The 27385-nt window shown below is 41.4% G+C and overlaps 4 protein-coding genes across 5 annotated transcripts in view; 1 reads left to right on the forward strand and 3 right to left on the reverse strand.

The window, feature by feature from the left end:
* Positions 1 to 5289, reverse strand: part of rnf212 (ring finger protein 212) — a 7124-nt gene extending 1835 nt beyond the window's left edge. Inside the window, exons 1-11 of one of the 2 annotated variants that reach the window (XM_030395817.1) lie at positions 5004 to 5289; positions 4674 to 4790; positions 4052 to 4113; positions 3854 to 3928; positions 3687 to 3743; positions 3392 to 3450; positions 3255 to 3314; positions 2421 to 2485; positions 1653 to 1713; positions 610 to 649; positions 409 to 463 (exon numbers count right to left, since the gene is read on the reverse strand). In XM_030395817.1, the coding sequence (XP_030251677.1) occupies positions 409 to 463; positions 610 to 649; positions 1653 to 1713; positions 2421 to 2485; positions 3255 to 3314; positions 3392 to 3450; positions 3687 to 3743; positions 3854 to 3928; positions 4052 to 4113; positions 4674 to 4790; positions 5004 to 5034 (682 nt within the window). In that variant the 5' untranslated portion in view covers positions 5035 to 5289. Of the gene's footprint in view, positions 1 to 408; positions 464 to 609; positions 653 to 1652; positions 1714 to 2420; positions 2486 to 3254; positions 3315 to 3391; positions 3451 to 3686; positions 3744 to 3853; positions 3929 to 4051; positions 4114 to 4673; positions 4791 to 5003 lie in introns of both variants that reach the window. The other variant, XM_030395816.1, reaches the window with a different exon arrangement.
* Positions 5290 to 5872: 583 nt separating this feature from the next.
* LOC115568502 (transmembrane emp24 domain-containing protein 11) lies at positions 5873 to 8569 on the reverse strand. The gene is made up of 5 exons (XM_030395818.1): positions 8291 to 8569; positions 7229 to 7320; positions 6938 to 7063; positions 6692 to 6838; positions 5873 to 6346 (listed from the first exon to the last, which is right to left on the reverse strand). Exons 1-5 carry the CDS (start codon positions 8418 to 8420, stop codon positions 6197 to 6199), a joined length of 645 nt encoding a protein of 214 aa, XP_030251678.1. The 5' UTR covers positions 8421 to 8569; the 3' UTR covers positions 5873 to 6196.
* Positions 7304 to 27385, forward strand: part of maea (macrophage erythroblast attacher, E3 ubiquitin ligase) — an 83399-nt gene continuing 63317 nt past the window's right edge. The window contains exons 1-2 of the mRNA XM_030395809.1: positions 7304 to 7326; positions 8284 to 8381. The gene's annotated coding sequence lies outside the window, so the exon portion shown is untranslated. The remainder of the gene's footprint in view (positions 7327 to 8283; positions 8382 to 27385) is intronic.
* Positions 12106 to 19588, reverse strand: spon2b (spondin 2b, extracellular matrix protein). Its single transcript, XM_030395811.1, has 6 exons — positions 19257 to 19588; positions 17663 to 17933; positions 17104 to 17327; positions 15028 to 15219; positions 14483 to 14669; positions 12106 to 12347 (listed from the first exon to the last, which is right to left on the reverse strand). The coding sequence occupies exons 2-6, from the start codon at positions 17895 to 17897 to the stop codon at positions 12169 to 12171; spliced, it is 1017 nt and encodes a 338-aa protein (XP_030251671.1). The 5' UTR covers positions 17898 to 17933; positions 19257 to 19588; the 3' UTR covers positions 12106 to 12168.

The raw sequence follows: 27385 nt of genomic DNA on the forward strand, positions 1-27385 counted from the left end.
TATTTACATTTAAGCAAACACTGACACATGCATTTACACAATCTGGATAGTGTTTGAATGCTATCGTCTGATTTATCTGCAACAATGGACGTCAAATCCTTTAAGAGACTAAATCAAAGAGGAGGAGACCTTTACGTGTTATCATAAACATCACAGCTGCTGATGCGTGGAGTCCATATGCCCCACGGTAAGTTGCTGACGATTATCTTGCTATTATATCTGTGTCAACGTGAAACTAATCGTGTTAAATCCTCAGTGGTGTAACGTGTGCACATGTTTACCGCCATGAGGGGCGTCAGTGGTATAATGCTCAATGCACTGAGATCACAAAAGCAGATCCAAACACATGAACAAAACCTGACAACAGATATTCTTATAACAACATGTGTCATGGCAGCGGCTCGTTACCCATCCGTCCGTCCTGTGGAGGGCTGATTAACGACAGTCTGGGGAGAGTGTTCGGCTGAAAGACAAGAGAAAAGCATCACAAATCACTTTTTATTTGCTTGTTAATACTCAATATTTTCATCCTCCGTGTGCCGAAGTCTTAAATTATCAGCGCACAAATTGTATCGCAGAAAAACCAGGTGGTGAAATAATGAAGCTTACCTTCCTGAACAGACTCCTGTTGTCCAGCTCCATGTTCTCACTGCTGCAGGAGGGAAATCTTTGTTAAGGGAGTAATATTAAGTTTGTTTGTGCATTTGTTGTTTACAGTGTTCAGCTTTTGCACACCTTAAGGTCGACAGGTGCGTAGGAGGAGACCGAAGGCCAACAAAATCAGGAAAAAAGATTCCTGCACGCTGTCCACTTCACTTGCAATGAAGTTTTTTGACAACAACGAAACGTTGTTGTCAAAAAACTTCATTGCAAGTGAAGTGGATAGCGTGTGGGAGTCTTCTTCCTGATGCATTTATTGTTGATAAGGGGGAAAAAAAACATTCCAGGACAATAAATTCAGTTATAAGTTACATTTTGCATTTGTGTAAAACCTTGAGAACGACTGCAAAACATCAAGAAAACTCTGGGATTCTCTTAAACGCGACTGACTTAGCAGCTAAGTCCGATTTTGCTTCTATCCAGTAACAAAAATCGACATATTTTGAAAAAGAAAGCTACGATTTAAACGCGTTGTTCCTTTTAAATCACTTCATCCACATATGCTCTAAATTAACTTTGCATAAACCATCACTTTACTCTTTCAATCATCTGAATTTGACCCTGCAGGCAGGTTAGCCTGCTAACGGGGGTTAATATCCTCCCTCCAGTAGAAGAATCTACAGTCTCAGCGGATAAAACAACATTTGTACGATTAAGCTCACGCAGCCAATCACTCTTGTGTCAACGGAGTGTCGAGAACCCAACAGGGAATCCTCGCTAAACCCCGCAGCTTATTCAGGTGTGTGTGTGTGTGGATAGCCGCAGGGCAGGGCAAAGCTATAGAGCATCTAAAGCTAACATAAGACACCGGGGCTGAACCCAGGATATAACTTGTTTGCACTGTGAAACACGTCCTACATTCTCTCTCTCTCTCTCTCTCTCTTATGGTGCGAGGTGATGAAGTGCGGACTAAAGGAAAACAGAGACTGAGACGAGGTGAGGAAGAAGGTTAAATATGCCATTAGATCAGTTAAAGGAGGGACGATACTCACACACTAGCTGATGAGGAGTGTCTGGAGAGGGTCACGGGGGAGTTGTATGGGATCTGTAGCACTGACGCCAAACAGGAGACAGAAACAACATTAACAATGACCGTTTAACATTAATGATGACGAGACATTAGTGGACGTAGTGACACGACCCCAGAGACACGACCTGACACAGCTTCACGGTCACTCAGCGGCCTGATTGGACAAGAGATCAGCATCCTGCCTGGCTGCAGATGTTCTTACACAGACATGAGTTTTTTGTGACAGATGTTATAGAACAAGAACTGTATCTTACATCTGTTTCTATATTGGTGACACCTATTTAAGTTTTGGGGTTTTTTTGGTAAGGCATTTGGCTTTTACTTCCACAACATTAAGACAACGGAACGAAGAATACTGAACAGGACGTGTTTTGTGTTTTTGTTCTCAGACTTCGTTTCCTTGTCGTGACTTGAACCTCATTCCAGTTTTGACCTGATCTGGTCGACCCTGCTTTAAATAGAGTATATTATTATACCATCTAATGATCATTATTATCATCATCCTCACTAGCTCGCATCACAGGACTGATGACAGCAACATATTAACAGCATATAATGAAGTGACGCACTTCACTGTAGGCGCTCTGTTATAATGCCTGCACAGTGGTATTTATGAGAATGTTAATGACAGTTCAAGGTGTTCAGATTTAGATGTCTTACAGCAAGGTGTCATAGAGACGAATACAATAAACAATAAGACAGTGACATTACACTGTGAGATCGTTGTTACCTGACTTCTGTCCGTGTCCGATGTGGGAACTGTGGCTCATCTGAGGCGCTGAGGAAACTTTGGCACTGCGTGAGAAGAGAAACAAACGAGATGAATCACTTCACAGTTATTAGTTTGACTCCTGGAATAAGAGAATAAAATGAAGACTCCCTTCAAGGTGTGTTCAAGACAGACACTTGACCTTTGATGAGAATATTGGACTGACAATTTTTTATTCTTACAGTTGTTTACTTCCTTTAGTTTGTTTTTTACTGAACATTTATACATTTGTAGCTTCAAATGTAGAAGATGAGCTAAATACTCTCTGACACTGGAGGCTGTGATCTTTGTTGTAATTAACTGTCAGATACTTGTCAACGTCTACTCCAACTTGGACTTAAATACTATAACTAAGAACTAAGACATAAAAATAGAAATTCTGGCATTTTTACTGCTCTTCAGATCAGTTCAGTGCTGGTTGGAGTGACACTTAGCGAGCACTGAGGCGTCACAGCCAGACGGTTGTGGATAACTTTTTAAAAGTGCTGCCAAAACCAAAGAGGCACAACACCACCATCACTTACTGCCAGATTATCACAGGTTTTATTGCCTCCATTGATGCTGATTTAGTATTTCAGACTTCATTTCATGAGCATCATGATCACTGAAGCACGACGACTGACAATGTGAAACGATGAATGAATGAAACATCAGCTAAACGCTCGTAAACATAAAGTTAGAGAGCATGTTTTCCAGGACGCAGAGGCAAACTGTCAACATTAAATAAAATGATAATAAGAGAAGGTGCTCATCGTATTATATCCCATTATTAGAACATCAGCTCGTGTCACGTACTTCTGATGCTGAAGAGAGTTTTCCAGCGTAGCGATGTAGGCGCTCTGCTCGTTCAGCTTCCTTCAATGAAGAAATAATACTTTTAATAAACAGTTTAGAATCGCGATTGATAAAATGATTCAAAACCTTTAACTTACTTTGTCACGTGCTGCATTTCTTGCTTCATCCTGACTAACATCTCCTCTAGTTTCTCATTCTGTAATTGATAAAATCATTCTGCAGGTTTGACTATTTCATGTTGTCAGACGTTTATGGGTCTGTTAAAGAATGAGGAACTAATCAGATCATTCTTTCAATGCGGTTTTTCAAACTTTAATGGAACAGAACAGAACTGAACGTCAGAACTGTAGAACGTTACCTGCATTACCTTCAGACACACACACACACACCTATGAACACACACTGCAGCAACACACAGCAGATGTCTCTCACCCTCTGCTGGTAGTGAGTCAGCAGCCTCTTCTGATGTCTCTCCTGGAACATTATGACCTGAGAAAAGAAAAGAAACTGCTCTGTGAAGCCGGCACTAATAAAACTCTTCATAATAGACCTTTAACACAAGTAATACAAGAAGGTAATAAGACAGAAAATGACCAAACTTTGCCGATTTCTGTGAAGTGCGTGGTTGCCACAGTGTCGATGTCGGAGAACAGCGTCTTCACCTCCGAGCTGCTCTGAAACAAACAAAGACGTTTAACGTGATTTTAACGACAGCAGTGATTGAACGACGATGTGAGTTAAGACTTCTGATCTCATCAAACCCGAGGATGCAGTTTAACGAGGAGAGAGATGCTTACTTTGTCAGAGAGAGGCGACACCTGGCAGCTGGCGTTGCATATTAAACACTTGCCTTGGCTGCCTGTAAATAAAAAATATATTATAAAGACTAAAGAATCATGTTGGCTCTCAGTCCAACACAGGAACTGAACAAAAAAAGGGTTCTCATGGTCCCAGAGCCCCAGAATTAATTAACTGTGACCTCTGGGTGTGAGTCTGTAAGACAGGGTGGATTAAAATACTGTATAATCAAACTGTGGAGGGTTTTTATTGAGATTAGACCCATCAGGGATTCAGCTGTGGGACCACACGGGCCTCCAGGAGAACTTCAAGAGGTCCAATATCTAATGTTGAGTGGTGTTATTTCATGTGGATGTCACACGAAGCACCCAGAGACAGAGACAAAACAAGACTGGATTACATATTATCTCTCTCACAGGGAGAATTAATGTATTCAGAGTAAAACTGAATCATCAGCTGTGTAATATCACTTGAAGCCCAACAGATGTCTCTGTCGATCCACACTTTCACCTGCCTGCTGCAGGTACACACAACTGAAGTGAAGAGAGGCTCTGAGCTTTTTAAAGACATTTAAACAGCGACTGATTTCACTGTTCGTTGTGTTAAATCAACTGTATGTACCTTTCTGATAACAGACGCTACAGACAACATGTCCACAGGTCGTGACACCCAGTTTTCTGTCAGCACTGGCGGAAAGGAAGCAGGAGTTGCAGCAAACCCAGTAAGACATTTGAACACCTGCAAGATACGACCAGTGTTAAAGTAAATAAACGAGCTAACTCACTTCGCTAACTCATTATTGCGCTAGCTAGGAGCGCTAACACAGTTAGCCAAATGGTTCCACAGCTGTCACTGAAGGTTTTTAAAACGTTTTCCCTTAAAGTTCAGGATTATTTTAGAACTCGACTGACCCATTTTTACAGATAAGTACATGAAGATTTATTGTGTTACCTTGGTCATCCCGCTGCAGTGAACCCAGCATACTACTAACTTGAAGCTAACCTAGCTAGCTAGCTAACAAGCTAAATAACGGTTATTTGTTCTAACGTCTCCTGTGTAACGTCACCTCGCCACCGGCGGAGCTGGCTAACTTCACTCTTTGTCTGTAAGTAGAACAAAAATGAATATGTTAACAATATATATAATACACTTTATATAACTAACTACTATAACTATCAGTCAAGGTCGAAATTTCCAAATAAGTTATGAGCACATAACGTCCTTTTCTTTTTTACACTATGCTAACTAGTTTAAACAAGTTTGTCATCTTACTAGCTAGCTATGGACATTTGCTAGTTTATGTATATTCACAGACAGGAGAGTCATTGTCTGAGAATTTAAATCTCTCCTAAAACTTGTAAAATATTTGATTTGTTTCATTTATTTTATTAGGCTACTTCTTCAAAAGAGCAATAACAACAAAACAATCCTCCTTCAGATGACTTTTATTAATTTTCCCTTTGTGTCATGATCTGTCTGTTTTCAGTCCTGATGAACCTGGTGCACATTTCTCTTACAATCAAACTAATATTCATATCAGTCTATCATCAGCTAAAATTACAAAGACCTCTATCCCAATGTATTATTGTTTTAAGGGTGACAAAGTTGAGGAGAAGAAAACAGAGAGGGAGAAGATGGAAAATAAACAAATATTTGAGAAATAACTCCAGAAAACTATACTGAAAATAAATACTGTAGCAGTTTTTGAATTTCCATATTCAGGACGTAACCACCACAGCTGAATAGAGTGGAGAGTTTCACCTTAAAATTGAGATAACTAAACAAACAAATAAACAGAAACAGCAGCAGCAGAGGCCATGTGTGTAGAAACAGCCCTTTAATCATGATCAATGAACAACAATGGGTAATATTAAGTCATGTATAGCTCTAAAAACAAAACTAAGACTATCAGGAATAGACAAGGAGCAAATACCAAAGATCACCGTCAACACTGCTACAGAACAATAACAGAGGACACACTTATTGTAGTTTTTGTAGGACTGACCATGTCGTATACGAACAACTATATCATATCGTATATTCGAGATACGTTTCCTGCAGCGTACAGTTTACACACTGGGGCAGTTGAAGCAGGAGATGCTATAAGGTCATCAGGCCTCGGGTGGAGAGGTCAGAGGTCATCGTCAGACCAACTTCTTGGCAATGAAGAAGTCTTTAAGTCGTTTCATCTGCCAGAAGCCGACCGACAGCAGGATGGTGGTCTGCACCACGGCCCACCACAGCACTTTGCTGTTGGTCACCTCGCTGATCTGCCGGAACTTGTCCTCTTTCTCCTGAATAAAGTAAAGAACATAAAACATTGAGGCTATACGTGCTGTTTATCCATGGAGACATCGGGACGTATGCCTTCTCTTTAATCCAAAGGAACTGGATCGCACGCAGCTTGTGGTGCTCAGAGTGCCAAAAAAATACATTTGTATAACTCATCAGCAGCGTCTCTTCCAGAAATCATGACCCGGCTCGTCCAGATAATCCACAGAAGTTGTTGTGAACACTTTCATGTAGGAACTGTTTTCTTACTACCGAGCTATCTAACATGCCATTTAGTTCTTTTAACTCACATGTACCATCATGTCATGGTATAAATTTTCTTGGAGACAGTGCAGTGAAACGCTCACCCTCTGGTACTCCTGTTGCATGGTGATGTACTTCATCTGATCCACGAGGTGGCTCAGGTTGTTCTCCAGAGTCTCCATCTTGTCTTTTGTTTTGTGGGTGTCGTGGCCGATCACGTGCTCTCCCATCTGAATGTCCAAATGTAGCTTCTGTACAACACGACAGAGACAAATTAAGAGGTTATCTTGTGCATGTCGCAGCATTTTATTTTGAATTATTTCCCCCCTCTCTGTGTCTGTAGGTCTCACCAGCCTCTCTCCTGCAAAGACGGAAAACTTGGTGGAGTTGGTTTGGAAGCAGAAGTAGTGCTGACCGGACGCGTGAGCTGTGAAGGTGAATTTGCTGAATTTACCGTAGCGTTTGGACATCTGAATCTAGAGAGCAAGAACGACACTGTTAGGACAAATTTTCAACCGGCTACTGGTCAACAATATGGACGTAAGGTTTCATTTAAAGGGTTTAAATTGACAAACCAACCAGCCAGCTCATGTTTAAGTGGATCATGATACACGTTTGTTGGCGCTGGCTCTGTGCAGTACCTCATGATTTGGGTCTCTGACTGTCAGTGTGACGCCGAGGTGAGGGGAGCGGGTGGCCTTCTTCAAATCCCAAGGCTCCAACAAGAAATACCCTGAAGGTGAGACACAGTCTGTCACATCACACAGTCGCACATACAGACCACCTTTAAATCCAAAATACACTTTTTAAACATTAGATGATGAATAAAAGGACTCGTAGCGCCACCTGCTGTCGTCGGGACAAATTGGCAGAAAGTTTTAATGCCAGATGATATTTTATGTCTCTGTAGGATATATTTTATTTTACTTGAAAGATGTTCTCGAGCATGATGGATTAGAAATACTGTAAGTTGTTTATTTTTCTATATTCGGTATATTTTGTATTTGCAATACACAAAGCACTAATGCATAGAACATAAATAAAACATATTTTGTTTTGTGGTGGAGGTTTTACCGGTAATGTGGATATAATGAATGTGTGGGTGAAGGTAAGTATGAGAAAAAGTAGAACAGTCTATCATCACTCGTCTAGTTATGTATCAAAATATAATGTCAGCCAACATTTAACACAGTGTATGGCTTCATCTCACAATTATGATATAATACAGATATATTTCTCTGCCTGGACTGAGCATGAAGAGGCAATATCTCATTTTTTATATATTCTGTATTTTATCATTTATAAAGTACATTTCCTGACATATGATAAGTTAATCAAGTGTAACTCAGGTACAAAACTCAAATTTCTCCCCGTCTGTCATTGTAGGACTGATTGTAGTAAATATTTATTACTTGTGAGAACAATGAATTAAAAACTCTTTACATTTTCACAGCAAATCTGTTGTTGAAGCACAGAACAAATCATTTTTCTTGAATATCTCACTCAATGGGCAGTTTGGAGGTCATTAATGGATTTTGCACTCCCTGAAATAAAAGACACACTTTCATGGAAATCCATTACTGTGTGTTTCAGCAGTCACGTGTCAATTCACAGAACAGTTTCAAGAATCTAATTCCACATTCATTACCTCTGTTGAGCTTGTAAATGACACTCAGGAGGAATATTCCCTCTCCAGGACTCACCAGTGACCAGAGTGTCTTCAGGAATCTCCTCGATGATGCATTTTTCCTCCTGCTCTCCGAGCTCAAAATACATGGCTGCTGCCAACATCAGGTAACACTGGAGGAGGAAGCCAACGCCTCGCAAACCCATTCTCAGTTAACTATGATCTATTAAGTTACAACACACTCAGCAGTGACCAAATGTTTGGCCTGTCGTTCCAGTTGACTTTTCAAGATTGAGGTGTTTTTCATCAGCTACTGCAAAACACCAGTGTCCTGAAGAGTATGTATTTAAAGTGTGAAGGCTATAAGGGAGACTGTGGAGAGTGTGAGAACCTCACAGGTGCTGCTTTGTGTGACGAGACATTTCTGGTTGTGTTGTGACTGGTTAAACTGGGAGCCAATGGCAAGGCTGCTAAGACCAGAGCCACCAGTGTGCTTCTAATGCACCAACATGGAAGCACGAGTCGCACTATGAGCTTTTCAAACACGTCCCTGACACGTGTATACGTCTCAGCAGCAATTATGTAGAAAAATCTACCCATTAGTGTAATAATGTAAGCGCGGAGGGACTTGTTCCTGAACGTGTTCCTGTTAATACTGAAGTAGACTTTTCTCCACTAGTGCCAGCTCTGCATTTACCACACTGAATTGAAAGTGATAGATGCTGAGCTGTGCCCTCAGGGAGACATCCCGAGCTATCAACAAGATGCAAGATGAGCAAGAAACATATTCAAAAAGGTGTTTATCTGCCTTCGTTGTATCTCTTGGGTACTCCAGGGTAAGAATATGTATGAGCACGCTGTACTGTGGTGTGATGATTGATGGTCAGTCATCACAAATGCTCTTCTCATCTGGCTAAGAGACTTATTTCTTATTTCTCTGGGATTTATTAGTCATTTTAAAATATAGTGTTCACCTTTTAAACTGTTGAGCAGGGAGGATTACTCGTGTCGCACTGCTACTACAGTATGCAGGAGAGTCCAGAGCTCTTTGGAAAACTGAGAGGAAATTGCGATCCAAACCATTACATACAATAGTTGCCATATGCTTGAGATGAGGTCACTTATAAAGTGGACCCCCACACACAGAATAAGCCCTTCTCATATTCAGCATCTGCAGAAGTTGTTACGCCTCAAAGTAAGCAAAGAATCACATTTCCTTCTTCTCCCACACGTCAGTAGTTTCACAGAAAGTGTGAATAATAAATCAACGTGTTTCATATATCTGAAGATTCGATTTAAAATGTGATTTATATTTTTCTCTCTGTCATTTTCCAAAACATAACTTGTAACAATACCAATAATCTGCAGTTTACCGTGAATCACACAGTGCTGCGGTGCACTCAGTCGGTGCATTCTGTATTCCCTCGAAGTAAAACTATGTCTGCTGCAACTGTGAGTAAATGCATGGAACAAAATGCAGTCGAGTCAAAACTGTAAATGTGTTTTATTTTACTGAGTGGTAGAAAGTAGATACAAAGGTCAGACTGATCCTTTGTTTTAGGGTAACTTTTGCGAAGTAGCTACTTACTGGAGGTCGACCACCAGCAACACAAAGAGACACCAAAAACTGCTCCATACACTCGTACCTAGCGCTAATGTGTGCGCGAGGTTGGTAGTGGACCAAACCATTGTGAGCCTTGAGAAGGGGGGACTCAAATCTAAAAACATAGATAGTATGTATTCATGATCCTATAGTACTTAACTGGGCATGTACTTTACTTCCTCCTCTCTCAGACTAGGGATGCAGGATACGGCAGAAAAATAAATAAAAATCATAATGCAAATATTTTGACTAATTCTATTTATGGTAAATATTATTCTTGCATAAAGAAACAACTAATATCAGGTTGATGTGAAGTTTGTTTGGGTCTGTAACAGGATCTGTAGGCCAGAGCTGCAGCAGCACCACAGTCCTTCATTAAAATGCCGTCGTGTCACATGTGTTGCACTTTGCTTACTTACTTTAGATTTCGATGATTTTCAGCTCAGTTGTGCTTCTTCTTCTTCTTCTTTTTGTGTCTTTGAAGCTGGTTGGTTATATGACAGTTTTTCATTTCTTTACACAGTCCTTTGCATTTTTATTCAACACTATGAGATCCTTTGAGCTGCACTGGTTGGGTAGTAGGAGGCAGACAAGGCAGGGCTGCATTGTATGTTCCTCTGCTTGGCTTCAAATTGTTTGGTAGAATTCACAAGTAATATTGGTGGTATCACTTGACAGGTATCGTGATGTGAACGTTTCCACCTTGATCGTGTTGTGCTGCCGTCTCAGACTCGGCTCATAAAACCACTGTTATGATAAAACAGATCCTGCCTCTGCTCCTCTCCTGTTCCTCCTGATTTTCTGCCTCCGTACTTTTCCTTTCTCGTGTCATTCAAAACAGAAGGAGCGCCTTCATGCTCCAGATGTTTAGTTCTTATTGCTGTTCAATCCGCCATCTGCAGTATAGTTTCTGTGTTGCTTTGGTGGGAAAGGAGGGGTTCATAAGTGACTTTATCTGGTGTACATATTTACATTGATATGGCTAAAGAGGAATTTGTCAATCTGTTTGTAATTGTGTTGACTTCATCCTGCCCAGAAAATCTCCTCCAGGTCACTTTTCGTGTAACTGGCGTCTGTTTTGCCTGTTAAATGAAACTCCTGCCTCAAACTGTGATGTGCCGCACTGGACGTCACAGCGTGAAGTGAGCTCTGTGAGACTTCAGGCCTCATAATCTAAATCAACATTTGGGGAACTGTTTTATTCATTCATCCATTTTATGAGCAACACTTCATCAGGGCGAATCATGGCCAACACGGGGGCTTGAACCCAGGTCATCCAGTTTAAAGCATTACTCTCTCCACTCAATTTGATCCTGCAGCCCCAGTGTTAGTGATATTACCTTGGGAGCCCGAATGCAAGTAAGCCCAAATGTGTGGTTCAGATTTTAAAGGTCAAACATTAACTGAGCAGAGGAATTATTATCATGATTGTGTGGTATGAAGTTGAAGTGTGAAGACTTAAAATGAACACGTTGATAAATGAGGCGACATCTTAAGATATATTTACACTTTATTGAACATACAGACACCAAACATTTTTTTTGTACATTTTTTACTGTTTTATACAAAAACATTTTTTTCTGTATTGAACTTATATCTCACTTACATAAAGGAATACACATTACTTTCAGATTTCGATATACTGTACACTACAGGTTAAAATCCTGTCAATAAATATATTCTTTGTCTTCAGGAAAACAACCGTGATGTCTCTGTAAACATGTTTTTTAATTTGGCATAGTTTAGAGGAGCGAACATCTATTTCTTTACTTCTGCCAGTGGAACTATAGAGGCGTCTTGTTTTCCCCCGATCCAAAACTGATATTATGTGGATTTGTTAAGTATGATTATATGGATTTATTTCCAAATCCACTAAATGAAAGCTGCTGGGACTTATAATCCACTGTGGGCAAACAAATGTCTGTGATCGCTAGAAATGTCAATTCAAAAACCCCAATTATAATGTGAAAATGTGTTCGGTTAATGTTTGAAGCAGCGTCGTTCTCTCCCCAGACAGTTTTGATAATCTGCCAAAACCGAATTGGTGTCTAATAGCTATTTTGCCAAACTACACCACTTGGTGTACTGTCAGATCTATCAAAGTGACTCGAGGATGAGACGTTTTTTTTGTCGTGTGATTCTCCAGATTTCAAAGTCAGTCAATCAATCAGTACATTTCCACAGAAACAGGGAGAAAAGAAGGGAGTTCATCATATTTATGCCTCGTGAGAATACGCCGCGGACCTTTTGTTGTTTCTCCGTCTCCGTCCTTTCCTCCCTTTCCTGGCTCTCCTCTCTTTCTTCTCTCTCCTTTCTTTCCTCTCTTTCTTCTCCCGACGTTCCTGGCTTAGTCATAAGCAGTTGTCTGGGAAGCACTTCCTCTCCTCCTCCAGCAGGGGGCAGGCAGCTCCGTTGTTGGCCGGGTGCATTAGGATGTAGCGCGTGCGGTGCCGCACGCCTGAGTCTCCACACTTGCCTTTGCACAAACCCCAAGGAGACCACACTGACACCTCACAGTCCAGAGGGGTATCTGGAGGGAGAGGAGGGCATTGTAATCACATTAATACTCATATTTGATCTGAGTTATTGCTACAGTCTTACCTCCTTTTTTCAATATATTGCATTTATTGTCTGGTAGTGGCAAAAGGTTGACATTTGTGCGTGGATATTATAGTTTAGAATGAAAAGGAGAGGATCAGTCGTACCAGGGAGCTGTGTGTGCAGCTTTTTATGAACCCATCGCTTCTGGTTATAGATTTCTTGCACTGCTTGTGCTGCTGAGGTTATGTTTGAAACATTGATTCTTTCTGGGTGACTGTGCGTGCTCTTTGTCAGCAGTGCTACCACTTAATGAGACAGTTACAGCAGACGGGGATTTAGAGGCTCCCACCAGAAATGGAAGAAATGGAAGGAGCTGCTTTTTTGGAACACTGTTTGCCATTTTTAGATTGGAACAGTAAAGAGACAGAGAGGAAATAAGAAGAGAGAAGGGTGAGACATCAAACTAGCAGCAGTTGTGACTGTTCGGCTTTGTCTCATGTGCTGTAACCCTTCAGGTACCTTCAAGCGGCCATTTCAACCATTTTTTTCCCCATTTCTCCAATATCATGAACTTGCGAGCAACCTCTGTCTGCCTTATTGGGGCTCGCATACAGCTGATATGTATCACAGACTTAGTTGTAGGTGAAAGAGTAGAAAAGCAGAAGGATGGGAGGCGGAACGGAAGCATCATGGATGTACAGTCGGATGGAGAGATGGAACAAGCAAGTCAAAACTCCTGTAGTCTCCCGTGTCTGTTAATGACAGAGGGAAACATGAAGTCGTAATAATAACGCTCTGAAAGCCACAAGCTGAATTATCTTTTTTCAAATTTGCTCAGATATAATCTTTTGCAGGTGATTGTTGATCTATAACAAACGTTGTTGTTTAAGAATCAAGCAGAATCCTTAAAAGAGATGGTGGGATTAATGGAGGGAGGGATGGATGAACAGATGGAGGGGCAGGATGGAGCAATGGGATCAAGGCAGGAAACCCCAACAGATTCTTGGCCCCTCGTTGTTGTTTGTTGACGGGTTGTCAGGGGAACGACTTGTAGTCTGATGCTGAGTCAAACTTTTTACGGTCACCATGAACTCTGAGGCTGATTACTGCACTGTCAGCTCTACTGCCAGGCTGACACGCTATATGTTCCTGGTCAAGTCATCGGTTGAGACTTTCTGTGGTGAATTGTGTTTTTATTAAAGGTTATTTTATCCTCCGTCTCATATTGGAGAACATCAGTCACGCAGACAGGTTGTTTGACTCCTGCATCAGTAGGTTTACTTGTAGTCTGACACACTCTTCATCTTTATTTTTCCAACATGTCTCCCTAATCTTCCATGCTGTTGGTTTTTTTTTTTACTGCTACCACTAATCTGTACAACAGGGAGTCATAAATTTAACAGTCTGAGAACCAACATTAAGTAAATCCAGCTTCACTTTAAGGATCCAGCTCTTGTTAAAACATACGTGTCTGCATCCTATTTGGGTCATGACCCAAACGTTGCCTTACATAATAGTTTCCTTTAAATGCTCTGACTTTCTCATTCTCTCATCCTTATATTGTTCCACTGGATGCCAGATGTGCCCCTGGTATTTTCTGATGCCCTAACCTCTCTCGGCTTCTCTGGTTTTGGTTGGAAGTAATTTAGTTTGTGTGTGGCCTGTAATGGCTCCCAAATGCTTTCATTTGAGTCAACAAAAAGACCCAAACTCTGAGCATCTCGACAAATCCTGCATTTGTGTTTCGCACAACTGAGACCATATACTTCGTTTTTTTTGTGACTGCTGCTACACCACCAAATTAAACATGCAACCGCACATTCCTGGTGGATCATTTTGTATTGCTGCATTTCTACAGTTAGGCCTGCAAATGTTTAAATAGTTGTTAACTATTATAAACTTTTGTGCAATGTCTTTAAAAGCATTCATCGGCTTCTTCAGCTGGACTCTTCAATCGTATTTCATCGTCTCACTGGTACCTGCTCCATATGAGGCCCAACAATATAATAACAACACCATTCAGTTATTCCTTTACTGGTTGGGATCAGTCATGTATCTGTATAATTACTGTTTTCATGTGGGTGCTTATATACCAAACTTTGTCCAGTGAGTATTTAGACTTACTTATGAGCTTGTCCTCAATCTCGTTTCCTGTAGGCAGTTGGTTGGACTGGGTGGGCTCCACAGGCAGGCTGATGATCTGATTGGTCTTCTTTATCTTGGTCAGCATCACCTTGGCAATGGGAGGCAGGTGCTTCAGGCGAGGGTAGAAGAAGGAATTGGCAGGGTGGCTAGGGAAGGAAGATGTGATCTATAGAGGGGACAAAGAATAACAATCAATCCATTTTCATTTGCTGGAGGTGAAAGAGGCGTCAACCATTATTGCGACATCCTTTATATTAAGTCATGGGGATGATTGTTGGCATATAAGATGCTCATTTCACTGATTTTCAGGTGATGATAATAATCGTTAGCTATAAGGTTAACAACACATTCAAGGCATTTGTTTTATCTTCTGTTGTTGATTTTGCTTCTTCATGTACAACATAATGATTATAACAGTGTTCTCCTTTTTTGCCATTGCTGGTTTTATTGAATAACGTTAAGCTCACATCCTTGTTCACATGATATGCGATCTTTGGCTTTGGATCGTCTGCGTCTGAGCCTACCTGTGTGATTCTGTCCTGCGGGATGGTCTCGAAGTTGGGAGACGAGAAAGTGAACCCGCTATCGGTTCCCGCATCGTACGGGAAAAGCTCCAGCGACACGTTCTCTTTCCATTGGTCGCCGTCACACAGGTCAATACTGTCCACGCCCACAAACCAGTCCGGGCTCGGAACGATACGCACAATAAACGACAGCTGCAGATAAAGAGGAGGAAGTAGAGCGTGGGGAGGGAGATGGAGCGTAGAGAGAGAAAAAAGAGAAAGAGAGGGAAATGAGGAGGTGGGTCCGAGTAAGAAATAAGGATAAGAAGAAAAAGACATGGGTGGGAAAGAGAATGTAAAAGGTTTGTTATTTTATGTCACCATATATCATATTGAGTGTGGGAAACTGTTCAGCCGTGTCGTGTCATTTGGAAAATGGGTTAAAAAGAAAGTGGGTCATCGTGCTTCATGATTAAATCTTTTGTTCATTTACATTCAGTAAATTACATCTATAATGCACTATGTTGCACATTCATATTTATCACTAATTTATACTCTTGATTTAACCTTTACGACACCAAAGGGACTACAATAAATACTTGAATTCTTTTGGGAGGTCTGGTAGAAGAAGCACTTTATATTATCCTTTTTTTGGCCACAAAACATCCTTCGATTCTTTGTTGGAAATAAAAGTACTCAACTGTTTTATCACTGCTTTCCTTCAGCAGTGTGGGACTCATGATGGACAGTTTAAAAGTGTCTAAATCGATGCATCAGAAGTAGAGATGTATATTTTTATTCCACACATTCTTCTTCAAAACTTGGCACCCACATTTCCCACAATGCAACAAAGTTTGGTAAGAGATGTGGGTGAGTTTAACTAGCAGTGGCTGATTACACACGGCCAAACCTTCTACCGCCCCAACTGATGCTGACTCAGGTGACATCACTTGATTCAGTTTGTGCAGCGCTGTCTGTGTTCCCCTTTAAATCCACCATATGTGGTCTGTATATCATATGATAAAGTATTTTACTGTGCTGTAATGTGTTCAGTTAGAAGGATGTATAATCACTGTAGCGATTAATAGTCCAATAAGTCATACACCTCCCCAAACATGTGGGGTTATTTCAGCAGGGATGGTTTTGAGACAGCGAGTATCTTCTTTACGACTTACTACCTTACCAACTGGCGTTTTTCCATTTGTCTCACTTTAAGGACACGACTCTTGTCAAACATCGTGTTTGGTCAGATGTGCCCTGGACTTAATGATTTACCCAGACACTCGTCAGCAGGAAGTTTAACAGCCAACTCCTGCAGAGTTTTACATAATTCGTGAAGCCATAAATTCATCTTGCTGCGTTTTCGGAAGATCTCTTTAGGGTGCAGCGTATGGAAAGAACAGCTTGGAGCTGGTTTTATAGTTGTATTAACTGTTTTGCTGCATCAGCCTTGTTACGTTGTAAAAAAAGGCATAATGCAGCTCTTTCTTATATTAAGTACTTTTTATGATCAGTAATTAGCAGGAGTATGGCAACTTATTACTTGGCTAGAAAGACACTTGGGGCGTTAATGTAACATTTTAGGTAAATGTAGTTTTTCTTTTATAACCCTGGGCTCATTTTTATAGTGTTGGCTGTTAGAGTCGTGCCCCATGGAAATAACTTCACAACAGAGTTTGAAAGGGTCACCACGCCACTGATGTAGTGTAACCTAGGATTGTAAAATACACATATACAATGGTACTTTGCTCAATGACAGTAAGTATGGTGGGTCAAAATGTACCTGTTGGGAACTTAGCATGGAGAAACTGATGTTCATCCATCTATCTGCTTGATTAAAAGACTGAGTCTACTGGTAGAAAGTTGTAATATCTGATAAGACTGGTGGCTAAAGCTGCATATGAAGAGAAGGAACAACTCTCGTTGATCTTGCCAAAAGCTGAGCCAAGTGATTGGCAACATTTAAAATGCCAAGGCTCAGCAAAACATGGCACCACCTTTTTATATGATATTAACCCATCAACCGGCAGAAAAAGGTCTCTGATACACTACGTTTCCTGACTCAGACTGAAGAAGACCAGGTGCTGAGTGACTTACATAGGAGTGCCTGGCGAAGACCTCGAACTCTGTGTTCATCTGGCCTGTGCCTCCCACAACAGCGGGAGCGGAGAGGATCCCATAAACGCTCTGGATGCGCTCGCCGGCCGCCTCGACTTCCTTCATGAGCGTCCAGGCCTCGCCTTTCTCCGCAAACTCCCTCACTCCGTTGCTGGCAAACTCATTACGCTGCCAGATGTGATAGTCGGAGCTGTGAGTCACCCCTGACAACGGAGAGAGATGGAGAGGAAGTTAGTGGTTGCAACAGGTTGTAGTTCACACTTATCAGAGGTTAATATAAACTGCATCAAGTTGTGTCTTGATATTTTCTAATATCTTGGGTGGATTCCCGAGATGATTGCATCTCTGCAGACACACAAATCAGAGACATTTTTGCCATGTTCTTCTGATATTCTAACAAATCATGGCTTCTTCTTCTCTGGATTTTTCTGTATGTAGTTTTCTACTTTAGCTTCCTCATACTCAACCCAGTCACTACACAATTCAACACCTTCAACCAATACTGTGACCAATGAGAGACAGCTTGCTGTGGACTCACCAATGATGTTTGACCACTGTGCAGGTGGACGGTACACGGGATACTGTTTAGGGAAGGCTGCCTGGGACCACTTGCCAGTAAACGTTAACCTGTACTGAGCAGTTTCTGAGGCTGTGCACATGGGGATGTCCGTAGGAACGGGCATTGAATGAACGCCTTGGCCGAGTGTCAGTATCATGAGGATCAGGCGGTAGAGTGCCTCGTTGATGAAGAGGATTTTCCCTGTGGTGTCCATGATACTAAGGGCTGATTTGGGGGATGGACAAAAGACCTAAAGGACAAAGAAAGGAGAAAAATAACTAGTTACATTTTTATATAGATGAGTCATCAAGCTGCGGTGGTGTACAGGTGTGACCTCCACACACTACACACTTTTCATGCTGTCTGCTCTGCTGTCGCTAAATCCCAAGAAATCTGACTTCAGCTTCTCAAACCAAATGTTAAGATCAGTGTCTTATTCTAAAGAGTCTACATTCTGCCAGAGAAGATTTATTCTCCGTTTTTGTACACTTGCGCTGCCTTTGTGAAGCTTTGCCGTTGTCTGATTTGACATCTCTGCTTTGAGTTGTCGTTTTCCTGTCAGAGCTGGTACATGACAAGAATGACAAGGAGAGCTGCTGAAAGGGCAAAGCGTCTGGCTGCAGCACCGGTGTCGAGTTTAACAAGTGGGGCAGCTGAGTCAGAGGGGAACATTTTTCACTTAAATCTTCTCCACTGATTTTCCATCAGTCCATTTGTTTGGACGTGTAAACTCAGTGAAGCTTTGTAGGATTGGCAGGAGGAGATCTTGTAGATACAAACTGTGAATGTTTGCTTTTTGGTGTTGCTGTAGTAACACAGCCTGGTGAGCTCCACATTCCTGCGTTGAATATGTTAACTGACTCTCATCATATCTTCCTCACTAACTTGTGTAATGCTCCAGAGAGCCTGACACTCATCCTGCAATTTCCCTGAACTCCTTCACTGACTCAATGAGTCCTTTTCTTTAAACATTTTAATTACGTTGTGTCTGTGGTTAATGAGTCCTCTGGCTAAATGTCCCTGTGGGTCATGCATTCATTTTCTTTGAAGCACATTGTGGCTTCTAAGAGGCATTTAAACAGCATGCACGTAGAGTGATACGCAGTTTTACTGTATTGCTTATTCAAGTAGATCACCTGATGGAGTGGATTCTGCTTAGTGCAGAGTTAATAGATGTGAAGTTCTCACAAAAATGTGTTTTGAATCATTTTGATATTTTGATTAGAAGAAAGTTGGCGCTGCTGTAATTTACATATTTTCACAAAAGTAGAGCCGGATGTCTTTGCACTAATTTATTTGTTAGTATAACATGTTGCATCCATATCAAATCTTTTACATCCACCCGTCCTTGTCAGGTGTTTCCTTATTGTATCTGAATACATGTCTAAATGTGATTGCACAGAATTTCATTGGTACAGAAATAATTGCCAGTTGTCACACATGCATAGCTTTCTATAATAGAGCTGTCATTTCTATTAATTTGTGCCGACTGATGAATGCACTCTTGCAAAATGAAGCATCTCTGTAGCGTCATGTGGCGACCGGAGGAAGATGTGGTGCAGAAACTACTCACTGATTTTTGCTCAGAGTCCAGATGAATGAAGGGCTGCAGCAGATGAGTGGAGAGGAGGGCTGGTGGTGAGGAGAAGGGGAGAGGAGAGCGATGGATTGTGGCTGTCGGGAAGAGTGACTGCGAGACTCCAAGACCTCTTTCAGCTATTTATGTCCTCCGAGAGGTTCACCCCTTTCCCTCCTTTCCCTTTTCTTCCCCCTCCTTCCCTCTTTTGCTCCACTCCCCTCTTCAACTTTCTTCACTTTTCTTTCAATACTTTCTATCTGCTTGTCAATGACTTCCCTGCCCCCTTCCTGGCCTTTGACTTTGGCTCTCCCTCCTCCACTCTCCTCCTCTTCTCTCCCACTCTTTTTAAGTATCCCATTAACTGGCTAATGTGTTCAGCAGTTCTAGATGCACAGCCAGGGGTCGTGTGCGACTCGGTGGGTAGAGTGTCATTTCACAGTGTGATGCTGTGGTTCTCTACAAATATGACTAATGAGGCTAATAATGTATTTCTAGATTTCTCCAAATGTCTCTTGGTCACGTTTTTGAATTGCAGCTGAGCTGCTAGATCCAATCCCACCACTGCTTTTTTACTCATGTTGGAAGTTATATTGCCTGTGTCACAGTCAATTTGCATAACTACTTTGATGTGTTTTTCAGGGCCTCTTAAAAGCCGGCGAGCTAAAGCATCAGCCAGCAAAATGTCGAGGAATTACAGGCTTTAAGCCACAAAGAGTCGATGTGTTTGAAGGCACTGGGTCAGAGATTAGCAGAAGGTTTATACCTTCAACACTTTAATATACCTTCCTTTTTTGCAGCAGAATATTTCAGGTGTGTATACAACTCCTAAACCTCAATTTGTTTGCATCATTTACATCCTAACTTCCTGTCAGCATTTTCAGTCATTCAGTCATTGTGTTGTCACAAAGTACACATGTGTTGTTGCTAAAAAATGTAAAACAGTAACAAAAGATGTCCGTCACAATCTTCCAGTGCCAGTCCAAGACCAAAGATTGCCAGGAAACGAGATGATGGGATCATGTTTCATTTTCAACCTTTTATTTAATGTGGGAGGGGTTTGATATGATGACTGACTCAGAAGTGTTTCTGGTCGAGATTTGCTCTAATTGGTTTAAGTCCATCCAATTACGTCAGGAGGCTTTTTGGTCTGTGCCTGCTCATCACGGCCCTTAGAAATTAACTGAGAGGTTCCAGACTAATACGCACTTATACTAGTCGCCAATAACTGTTCTTTTGCTTAATTAATCAACCCATCGTTCTTCATCTAAAAATATGGACATCTCTTTGGTGGCGATGCAATGAACATGAATAACATTTCATCTTTTGAGCTTTAATATTGATCACACATTTTTACACGTTTTCTTAAAATGAACAAATAAAATACTGTAAATGAAATCACAAAAACAAACAGAGCGACAAACATGAAGTGTTTGTGGTCACGTTTACGGTAAAAAACTCGGGGTGAAACTGGACATGAACAGATGATGCAGTGTCTCTCAGTGTTTTACAGTGTGTGATGTGAGTCTAACACACCTACAGGCAGCCGTGATAACAGCTGCTGTTTACTCCTGCATCCTGTGTTGTGTGTCCTTAGTCTCTCAGCCAGGTAATAGAAGCCGTGTGTGTGTGCGTGTGTGTGTGTGTGTGTGTGTGGAGGCTGGGGGTGTGTGTGTGTGTGTGTGTGTGTGTGTGCGTGTGTGTGTGTGTGTGTGTGTGGAGGCTGGGGGTGTGTGGTGCTTGACTTACTGAACCTGGCGGAGGCAGACAGCTCTCCACACACTTGCGTGCAAATGCACAAATGTGCCAAGATGCTGAATCAGCCCACATCTAATGATTTCCATGTGGTCACGTTTCTTACAAACACAAACACACACCTACACACCAATGTACACACACACACACACACACTCAGACCAGTTGCCCACGCTCAACCTCTCTCAGTTTCCAGAATTTATTGTTTGGACTGTAGGGTCCAGTCTGCTTGCAGTCAGTGGCATTTGAAAAGGGAAAGGTAACTCATCACCACCATCGTAACTCTTGCACACTGAACAGTGCTGCACTGTGTTCAGTTTTATCGAGGGGCGTAGAGCAAAATGAGAGGAAGAAGAAGTATGAGGTGGGTGGTTTTCAGTTTTGGTCCCTGGGACAAAGAGTAAGCCTGGCTTAATTCACAAAGTGGATTCACGGGTACTGTATGGACATGTCATCACTTTATTTTAACATGCATACATTTATTATCACACCTTAAAAAGCAGCAGGCTGTCATACTCACTCAACAGATCGTCCTTTATATTGCGGCTGCTGCAGTGTCATGGATGAAGCCCCTGAATGTAAACCAGCTCCTGGTCTGTTGCTCTGTTTCAGACCTCTGACCTTTTACCTCCCCTAGAGGGCTGAATTGTCCCACAGGGATCTATTAAGTATCAAGTTATTATGAATAGTAGTAGTAGTACTAGAAGGTATCTTAATGATCTCCATTCAAGGTCCAGTTACACAGTTCTTCTGTAACTTCCAGTGAGATGAAATCTGCTCACTTGTCCATTTTTATGAAGGCATTTTTGAAACCTGACTGCCTGAATGTGAGAGAATATGGAATTTATATACTGAAGTCACACTTCAGCACAGCTTAATGCCTTGTCCTCTGTTATTGTTGGTGGTGATTCTTGTTCATCCAGGCACAGATGTGACCGACTCTCTCACACATCGTCTGCGGCCCGTCTTGTTATTGCATTATTGCCTCTGCTGTTGCTGTGGCAACTTCACGGATGAACAACAGCCTATTTTTACTAGCTGTGACAGCGTCAGCCCACATTTGTGATCCTGGAGACTTCTATTATAGCGGGAACTATCACAGAAGTTGAGTTTTTGAGTATTTTCAGTGTTTATATGTCTGTCACAAAACTTTAGAGGTGTGTGTAGTTGAGATAAACATTATGACCGGGTTCAAAGATGCGTACAGTCTCATGTAACAGTTTAGCTGTCACTACTAAGTACTCATGGGTCACAGTGTGAACGTGTTGACGGGCAATGCAGCTGTTATGATCCCATCACAAGATGGTCTTTAGTTGCTTTATGTTTTCAGCATGTGCAGTGTAAAGTCTAAAGTGACTACAGGTCTTGATGCAAAAACTAGCTGCCACCGGTCTGTGTCAGAGATGAAAGTGTGTTTGTCTTGGAAAACCACCAGTCGCGTGTTGTTTGAAAGGAAGCTGTAATACCCCGGGAGAGGAGAGTCTGAGAGAATATAGGTCAGGAAACACCACGAGGACCTGGGGCCAAAGAGGCGACTGTGGCACGTGTGTGCAGCAACTGTGCTGGGAGTCGCAGATGTGGGTACATATTGAGGTGGGAAGCTGGGAATACTGCCAGCAACCTATATATTTCAGTGGTAATAAAGATGATATATGAGTAGAATAAGTCTGGCTGTCAAACAGGCTTCTTAGTGTGTTTAAACCAGGGAGTTATGTTCAGAGTTATAGTTGCGTTCATTGTGGTTTTAATGCTGTTTAAGGGATACATAAAGGTTTTATCTTTTTGTGTCATCGTCACAGTGTGGAAGTTTTGTTAGCATGTGACAAAACTGTCTTTACTAGCACACCTGTAACCGATCTTTAGCAATCATTTTGATAAAAACCTTGTCTCACCTTCAGCCATAAGTGCGGTGTTAGTTTCTCTTGCAATGCTGTTTTAAACTAATTGAATTTGACACAAGGAACAAAGAAACATTTTGAATGTTTTGCAAAGGCAGAAAGGAATAAGTGATTTCTCAGACGAAGAGCTGCAGTCAACAACTTCTTACTGCAATCTGTAAAAGCCATCACACCTTTTTACACTAGATTATGGGTGAAAAAATGTCCAATTATCGACTTTCAATAACATCACATGAGAAACCCTCTCAGCTCACTGTTTGAGTATTTGCACTGTAAAAGATACACCAGCTGCACCTCTTCTGCTGCATTTCTGACACAATAGCAACGCAGCTGCTAAAGGCAAGTTTGCTGCAGCCAGTTGTTGATACACATTTTACATCCAAGAGAACAGTTTGGACTCCCAGTCACCACTTGTATTGCCAGATCAAGGAAAGCTTAAATCTTATTTAACTTATAAGCAAAATTAAATTCCATTTACAGTTTTCTTTAGAAACATTTCTGATGTGAACTAATCTGCATAGAATTTGACAGTGTGATAAAAGATCTGTTTGGGATCCGCTTCCTGTGTTTCTGAATTTGGTGAGGAGTTTATATTTTGTTTATGTTTAGACTCCCAGTTGGGTCTTTATCAGTTTATACTGAATTAAAAAAAGAATCAGTGCTAATTGGTTGGCTGGGTGAAAGGTAAGTTTCGTGAGTTGCTACTGTTAAGACTCTGGAAGGTGCAGAGCCAATATGGACTGATTCAAGTGTCCATCCATATTTTGAAAGAAATGAACAATATCGTAGCTGCAGTCAACATATTTATATGATTTGGTTCTATGGAACCTCCAACACAACACAGAAAAATAGGTCACACACTGGGCTTGGCTTGGCTGCACCCATTACCCTTCTTCATATCAGTAAATGTTGTGAAACATATTCAATCTCTTTTACATGCAAGCACAAACTTTCATTGCTAAGAAATATCATCCAGTACCGGTTTACAAGCTGGAATTTGCTATTTTAGCCAAGTTACATCATTGAACTTTCTAACAGAAAGTAGGAAGTGAGGCTGAGCGCATTGATTTAAGTGACCGGGTGAATGTTAAGAGGCCGAAGGCTGCCCAGGGGCCACCACATGTCGGCCCGATGGACCAGAAAGCCTGTAAACAAAACAACACAGTTTGTTTCTGTTGGGGTAACAGCCAGCGTTGCTATGGTGACAGCATGTGAGGTCATTGTTTTGACTCTCTGGCTCCAGTCGGGAGGTTCAGCACTGACCACAGTGAATCTGGAAATACTGATAAACAGATATGGACCCAAAGAGAGGTCATCTCGTGTGTATTAAGACTCACACGAACACACACACACGTACAGGCAGTGAGTCACAGAAAAGATCACACACAATAAATTCTACAAAATAAAACATCAGTCACACTTCATCTATTTTGAATCAGTCAGACTTGCGTGTTTCTCTTACTTTACCTCAAACACAAATACACACACACACACGCACACACACCACAGTTTTACTTCTCACACACACCTGGTCTTAACATTCAACCTTTTGCACACTGTTCTCCGCCCCGACCTCCACTCAGCGTATCCCCGGGGGCCTTGTTAGAGAAATAATCACCCCTGATTTCCGAGAATAATTTCCTCCGCTTTGTGGGCGCAATCTGTGTGCATGTGCATTCATTTACACTTGGATAAATTGTGTGTGTGTGTGTGTGTCTGTGTGTGTGTGTCTTCTAATGGAAGCTGCAGGTCAGTGGTGATATTGTATATCCATGCAGCACATGGATCGTTTTGGTTTGGCTGGAGCTTTACTCGTGTTTATGCTAGTAGAGCTTTTCTGTGGTTACAGCTGTGCTTCTTCCTTCAATGTTGAATTAATATTTTGCAGGTCTGATGTAAAGTATTGACCTTAGTATTGACTTATATCAATGTTGGGTGTGTAGGAATTCAATCACATGAACCGTGTGACCTGCGTCAGCCCTGTGATGATACATTATCTGTCCTACTGTTTGACTCCACAGAAACAGACTGCTGCTATTGTAACTGACTTTGTTGAATGTTCGTGCCATCAATCATCAAAACCCACCATCGGCAGACAAGCCAATATTAGATGTTGAGACCAAATTTATATCTAGGAATTATGGATGAAGAGCTCCGGGGTATTAGGTGACCGCAGAGTATTAAAACCCCACGCATATAAACTCAACTTTAGGAAATCACATCTGCTGAGTTCGCTTTTTCTCGCTTCCTCTCAATCGTGTCTTTCATGAGGATTTTCTGAGCAGTTGGAATTGTTTCTCGGTTTTAGTAGAAAAGCCTGTAAAACCTGCGCAAAGACGATTTGCACATGAGCGACCCAAAGTGGCCGTGAAGAGGTCATGTGGAGGAGAGAGGCAGGAGATCGGATGGTGGTGAGTGAGACATCACTGTTGGCCAGTTTTCACTTTTTGGTAAAGAGGCTACTGGAGCAGAAGACTAATAGTTACCACATTTTCCGTTATATTCTTAGACTTAGACCTATTGGTTGATCTTCATAGAGAGCTTGAGCTTGGTCGAGAACCAAGTAAGAGTTTTGAAGTCTGACCACGTCCAGTAAAATCAACACAACTGTGCCATGAATTCAGTGAGTCGTGCTGTGGGTTTAAGCTTGAGCCACTTTTCTTTTGGCTTTATTTGTTTCAGTTTTGCCAAATTGGCACCAGTAAAAGTGCAGAATTAGCATTTAGCGCTTTCATCTTGCAGTGTAACAGAAGGTGTTCAGACAGTTTCACGGGATTCCTCACATACTGAAGAAAACTTATCAACATGCTGATTCTCAGGCAGGTTCTTGAGCCTTTTTTCTATGATTTATAGCTGATTCAGGGACGTTAATTCATGTTGGACACTGCAGATAATGACATCCCTGCGAAAAGTATGAATCAAACAGAACTAAAGACCTAAATCTATCACATCGGGTCAAAGGCTTGACTGACAGAATTACAGAAGTCTTAGCAGTCAGGTGTTTGATGTTGTACCTTAATTTGCTCCATGAGTTGTGTGTCACTGCTGACTATGTTAGCAAGTGGGTCAAACTAAAATAACCAGCATGCACCTGTCACTTTCACCTCACACAGTATTGTTGAGATATCGTTCTCTGTATGTTCGACTTCTTAAAACTCTTTCTGCAACTTTGAAAAAACTAGGTGGGCCCAAAAGCAGTTAAAAGAACTTTTTTTCTGATGGGCCCTTTTAAAAAGGAGCTTTCACTTGGTTATGAAGAGGCAACATTTAATTTCAGTCTTATCTGCAAACTCGTATAAGTAAAACATTACATTATACGAAGTTATAGTTGCTTGAATCAGTTCAATTTTGGAATCTTGCTTCAGTTACACTGGCCTTATCTATGCACTTATTATTAGCTACATATATCAGAATCAGAATCAGGAATACTTCACTGATTGCTGAGGGGAAATTGCTTGCGTTACAGCGGCTCCCATTCGAAGTCCAGAAATATGCAGGAAAATTATAACAATAATAATAATAAAAAACTATATATATATACACACACACTGGTAGCCAGTTAAACTTTAAGAATCTATGTTTGCAGCTGCAACCTTGCTCTTTCCCAGTGCTGATAATTGAAGAGGTCTGTCACTTCTATCACATATTTACATTTTTATTGCGTTTTATTGTGTTTTTATGACCAGTGCGGAATCGGATCTCAACCTTGCTGGTTGCTTAAAAAATGTTTTGAAATAGCGAGTCTGATTTTTATTGCCGTTACTGCGGTTTTATGTCTTCATATTCTTCTCCCTTTATGTCTCATTCTATATCTCACTATATTTCAATATTTTACCCCCTGCTGTCTCCATGTCTCTCTCTCTCATCCAATGTAGACAGATCGTCCTACCTCCTTCACAGCCCCTCACTCTCTTTTGCCCTTTTTCTTCCTCTGTGTCTCTTTCTCTGACCCACTAAAGTGAGATCCCATCATGTTTTTCCCATCATGCTCTCCTCCCACCCTGCGGTGAGGCTGTGAACCCCCGGCCGGAGGTATAAAGGACATGATTTACAGGGCCCCTTTGCAAACAAAAAAAGGAAAAAAGATAGAAAAAAACTTTAAATGAGAGATCAGTTTTCCAGCACAGTAGTCTTCAGTGCAGGTTTCACTCTTCAAATTTTTCACTTGAATTATGGCGCTCTGGTCACCACACAGTGTGGTCCAATTTTGTCAGGTTGCAAAAGTGCCAAAATGTGTTTCCACAGTAGGAGAAAACTGTGATAAAGCCGGTTTTGGTTTTCTCCATGTGTGTTCTGTTGACATGTCTGGATGGAGCGGCAGGGAGATCCATATGAGGGAGGAAGTGGGAGCAACCGGCCCAAGGCTGTGCTATTGACACGTTGTAATTCTCTGCTTTATAAGAAAGCATGGGATGTAAAGTCCCAATTAAATGTAGTCTGGCTTTTGTCATCTTGTTAGCGAATTGTTCGTAC

This window comes from Sparus aurata, chromosome 18 (genome assembly GCF_900880675.1).
Source record: "Sparus aurata chromosome 18, fSpaAur1.1, whole genome shotgun sequence".
In the NCBI taxonomy this organism is placed as follows: Eukaryota; Metazoa; Chordata; class Actinopteri; order Spariformes; family Sparidae; genus Sparus; species Sparus aurata.

Excerpts from the sequence above, each read along its gene's own strand:
- LOC115568502 (XM_030395818.1), bottom strand. The coding sequence starts at position 8,420 with ATGGGTTTGCGAGGCGTTGGCTTCCTCCTCCAGTGTTACCTGATGTTG. Across the intron at positions 6,839-6,937 it reads TCTTTGCAGGAGAGAGGCTG|AAGCTACATTTGGACATTCA; the intron begins GTGAGACCTACA and ends CGTGTTGTACAG. Across the intron at positions 6,347-6,691 it reads TGCAACAGGAGTACCAGAGG|GAGAAAGAGGACAAGTTCCG; the intron begins GTGAGCGTTTCA and ends TACTTTATTCAG.
- spon2b (XM_030395811.1), bottom strand. The coding sequence starts at position 17,897 with ATGGACACCACAGGGAAAATCCTCTTCATCAACGAGGCACTCTACCGC. Across the intron at positions 14,670-15,027 it reads CGCAGGACAGAATCACACAG|ATCACATCTTCCTTCCCTAG; the intron begins GTAGGCTCAGAC and ends TCCCCTCTATAG. Across the intron at positions 12,348-14,482 it reads GATTGAGGACAAGCTCATAA|ATACCCCTCTGGACTGTGAG; the intron begins GTAAGTCTAAAT and ends CTCTCCCTCCAG.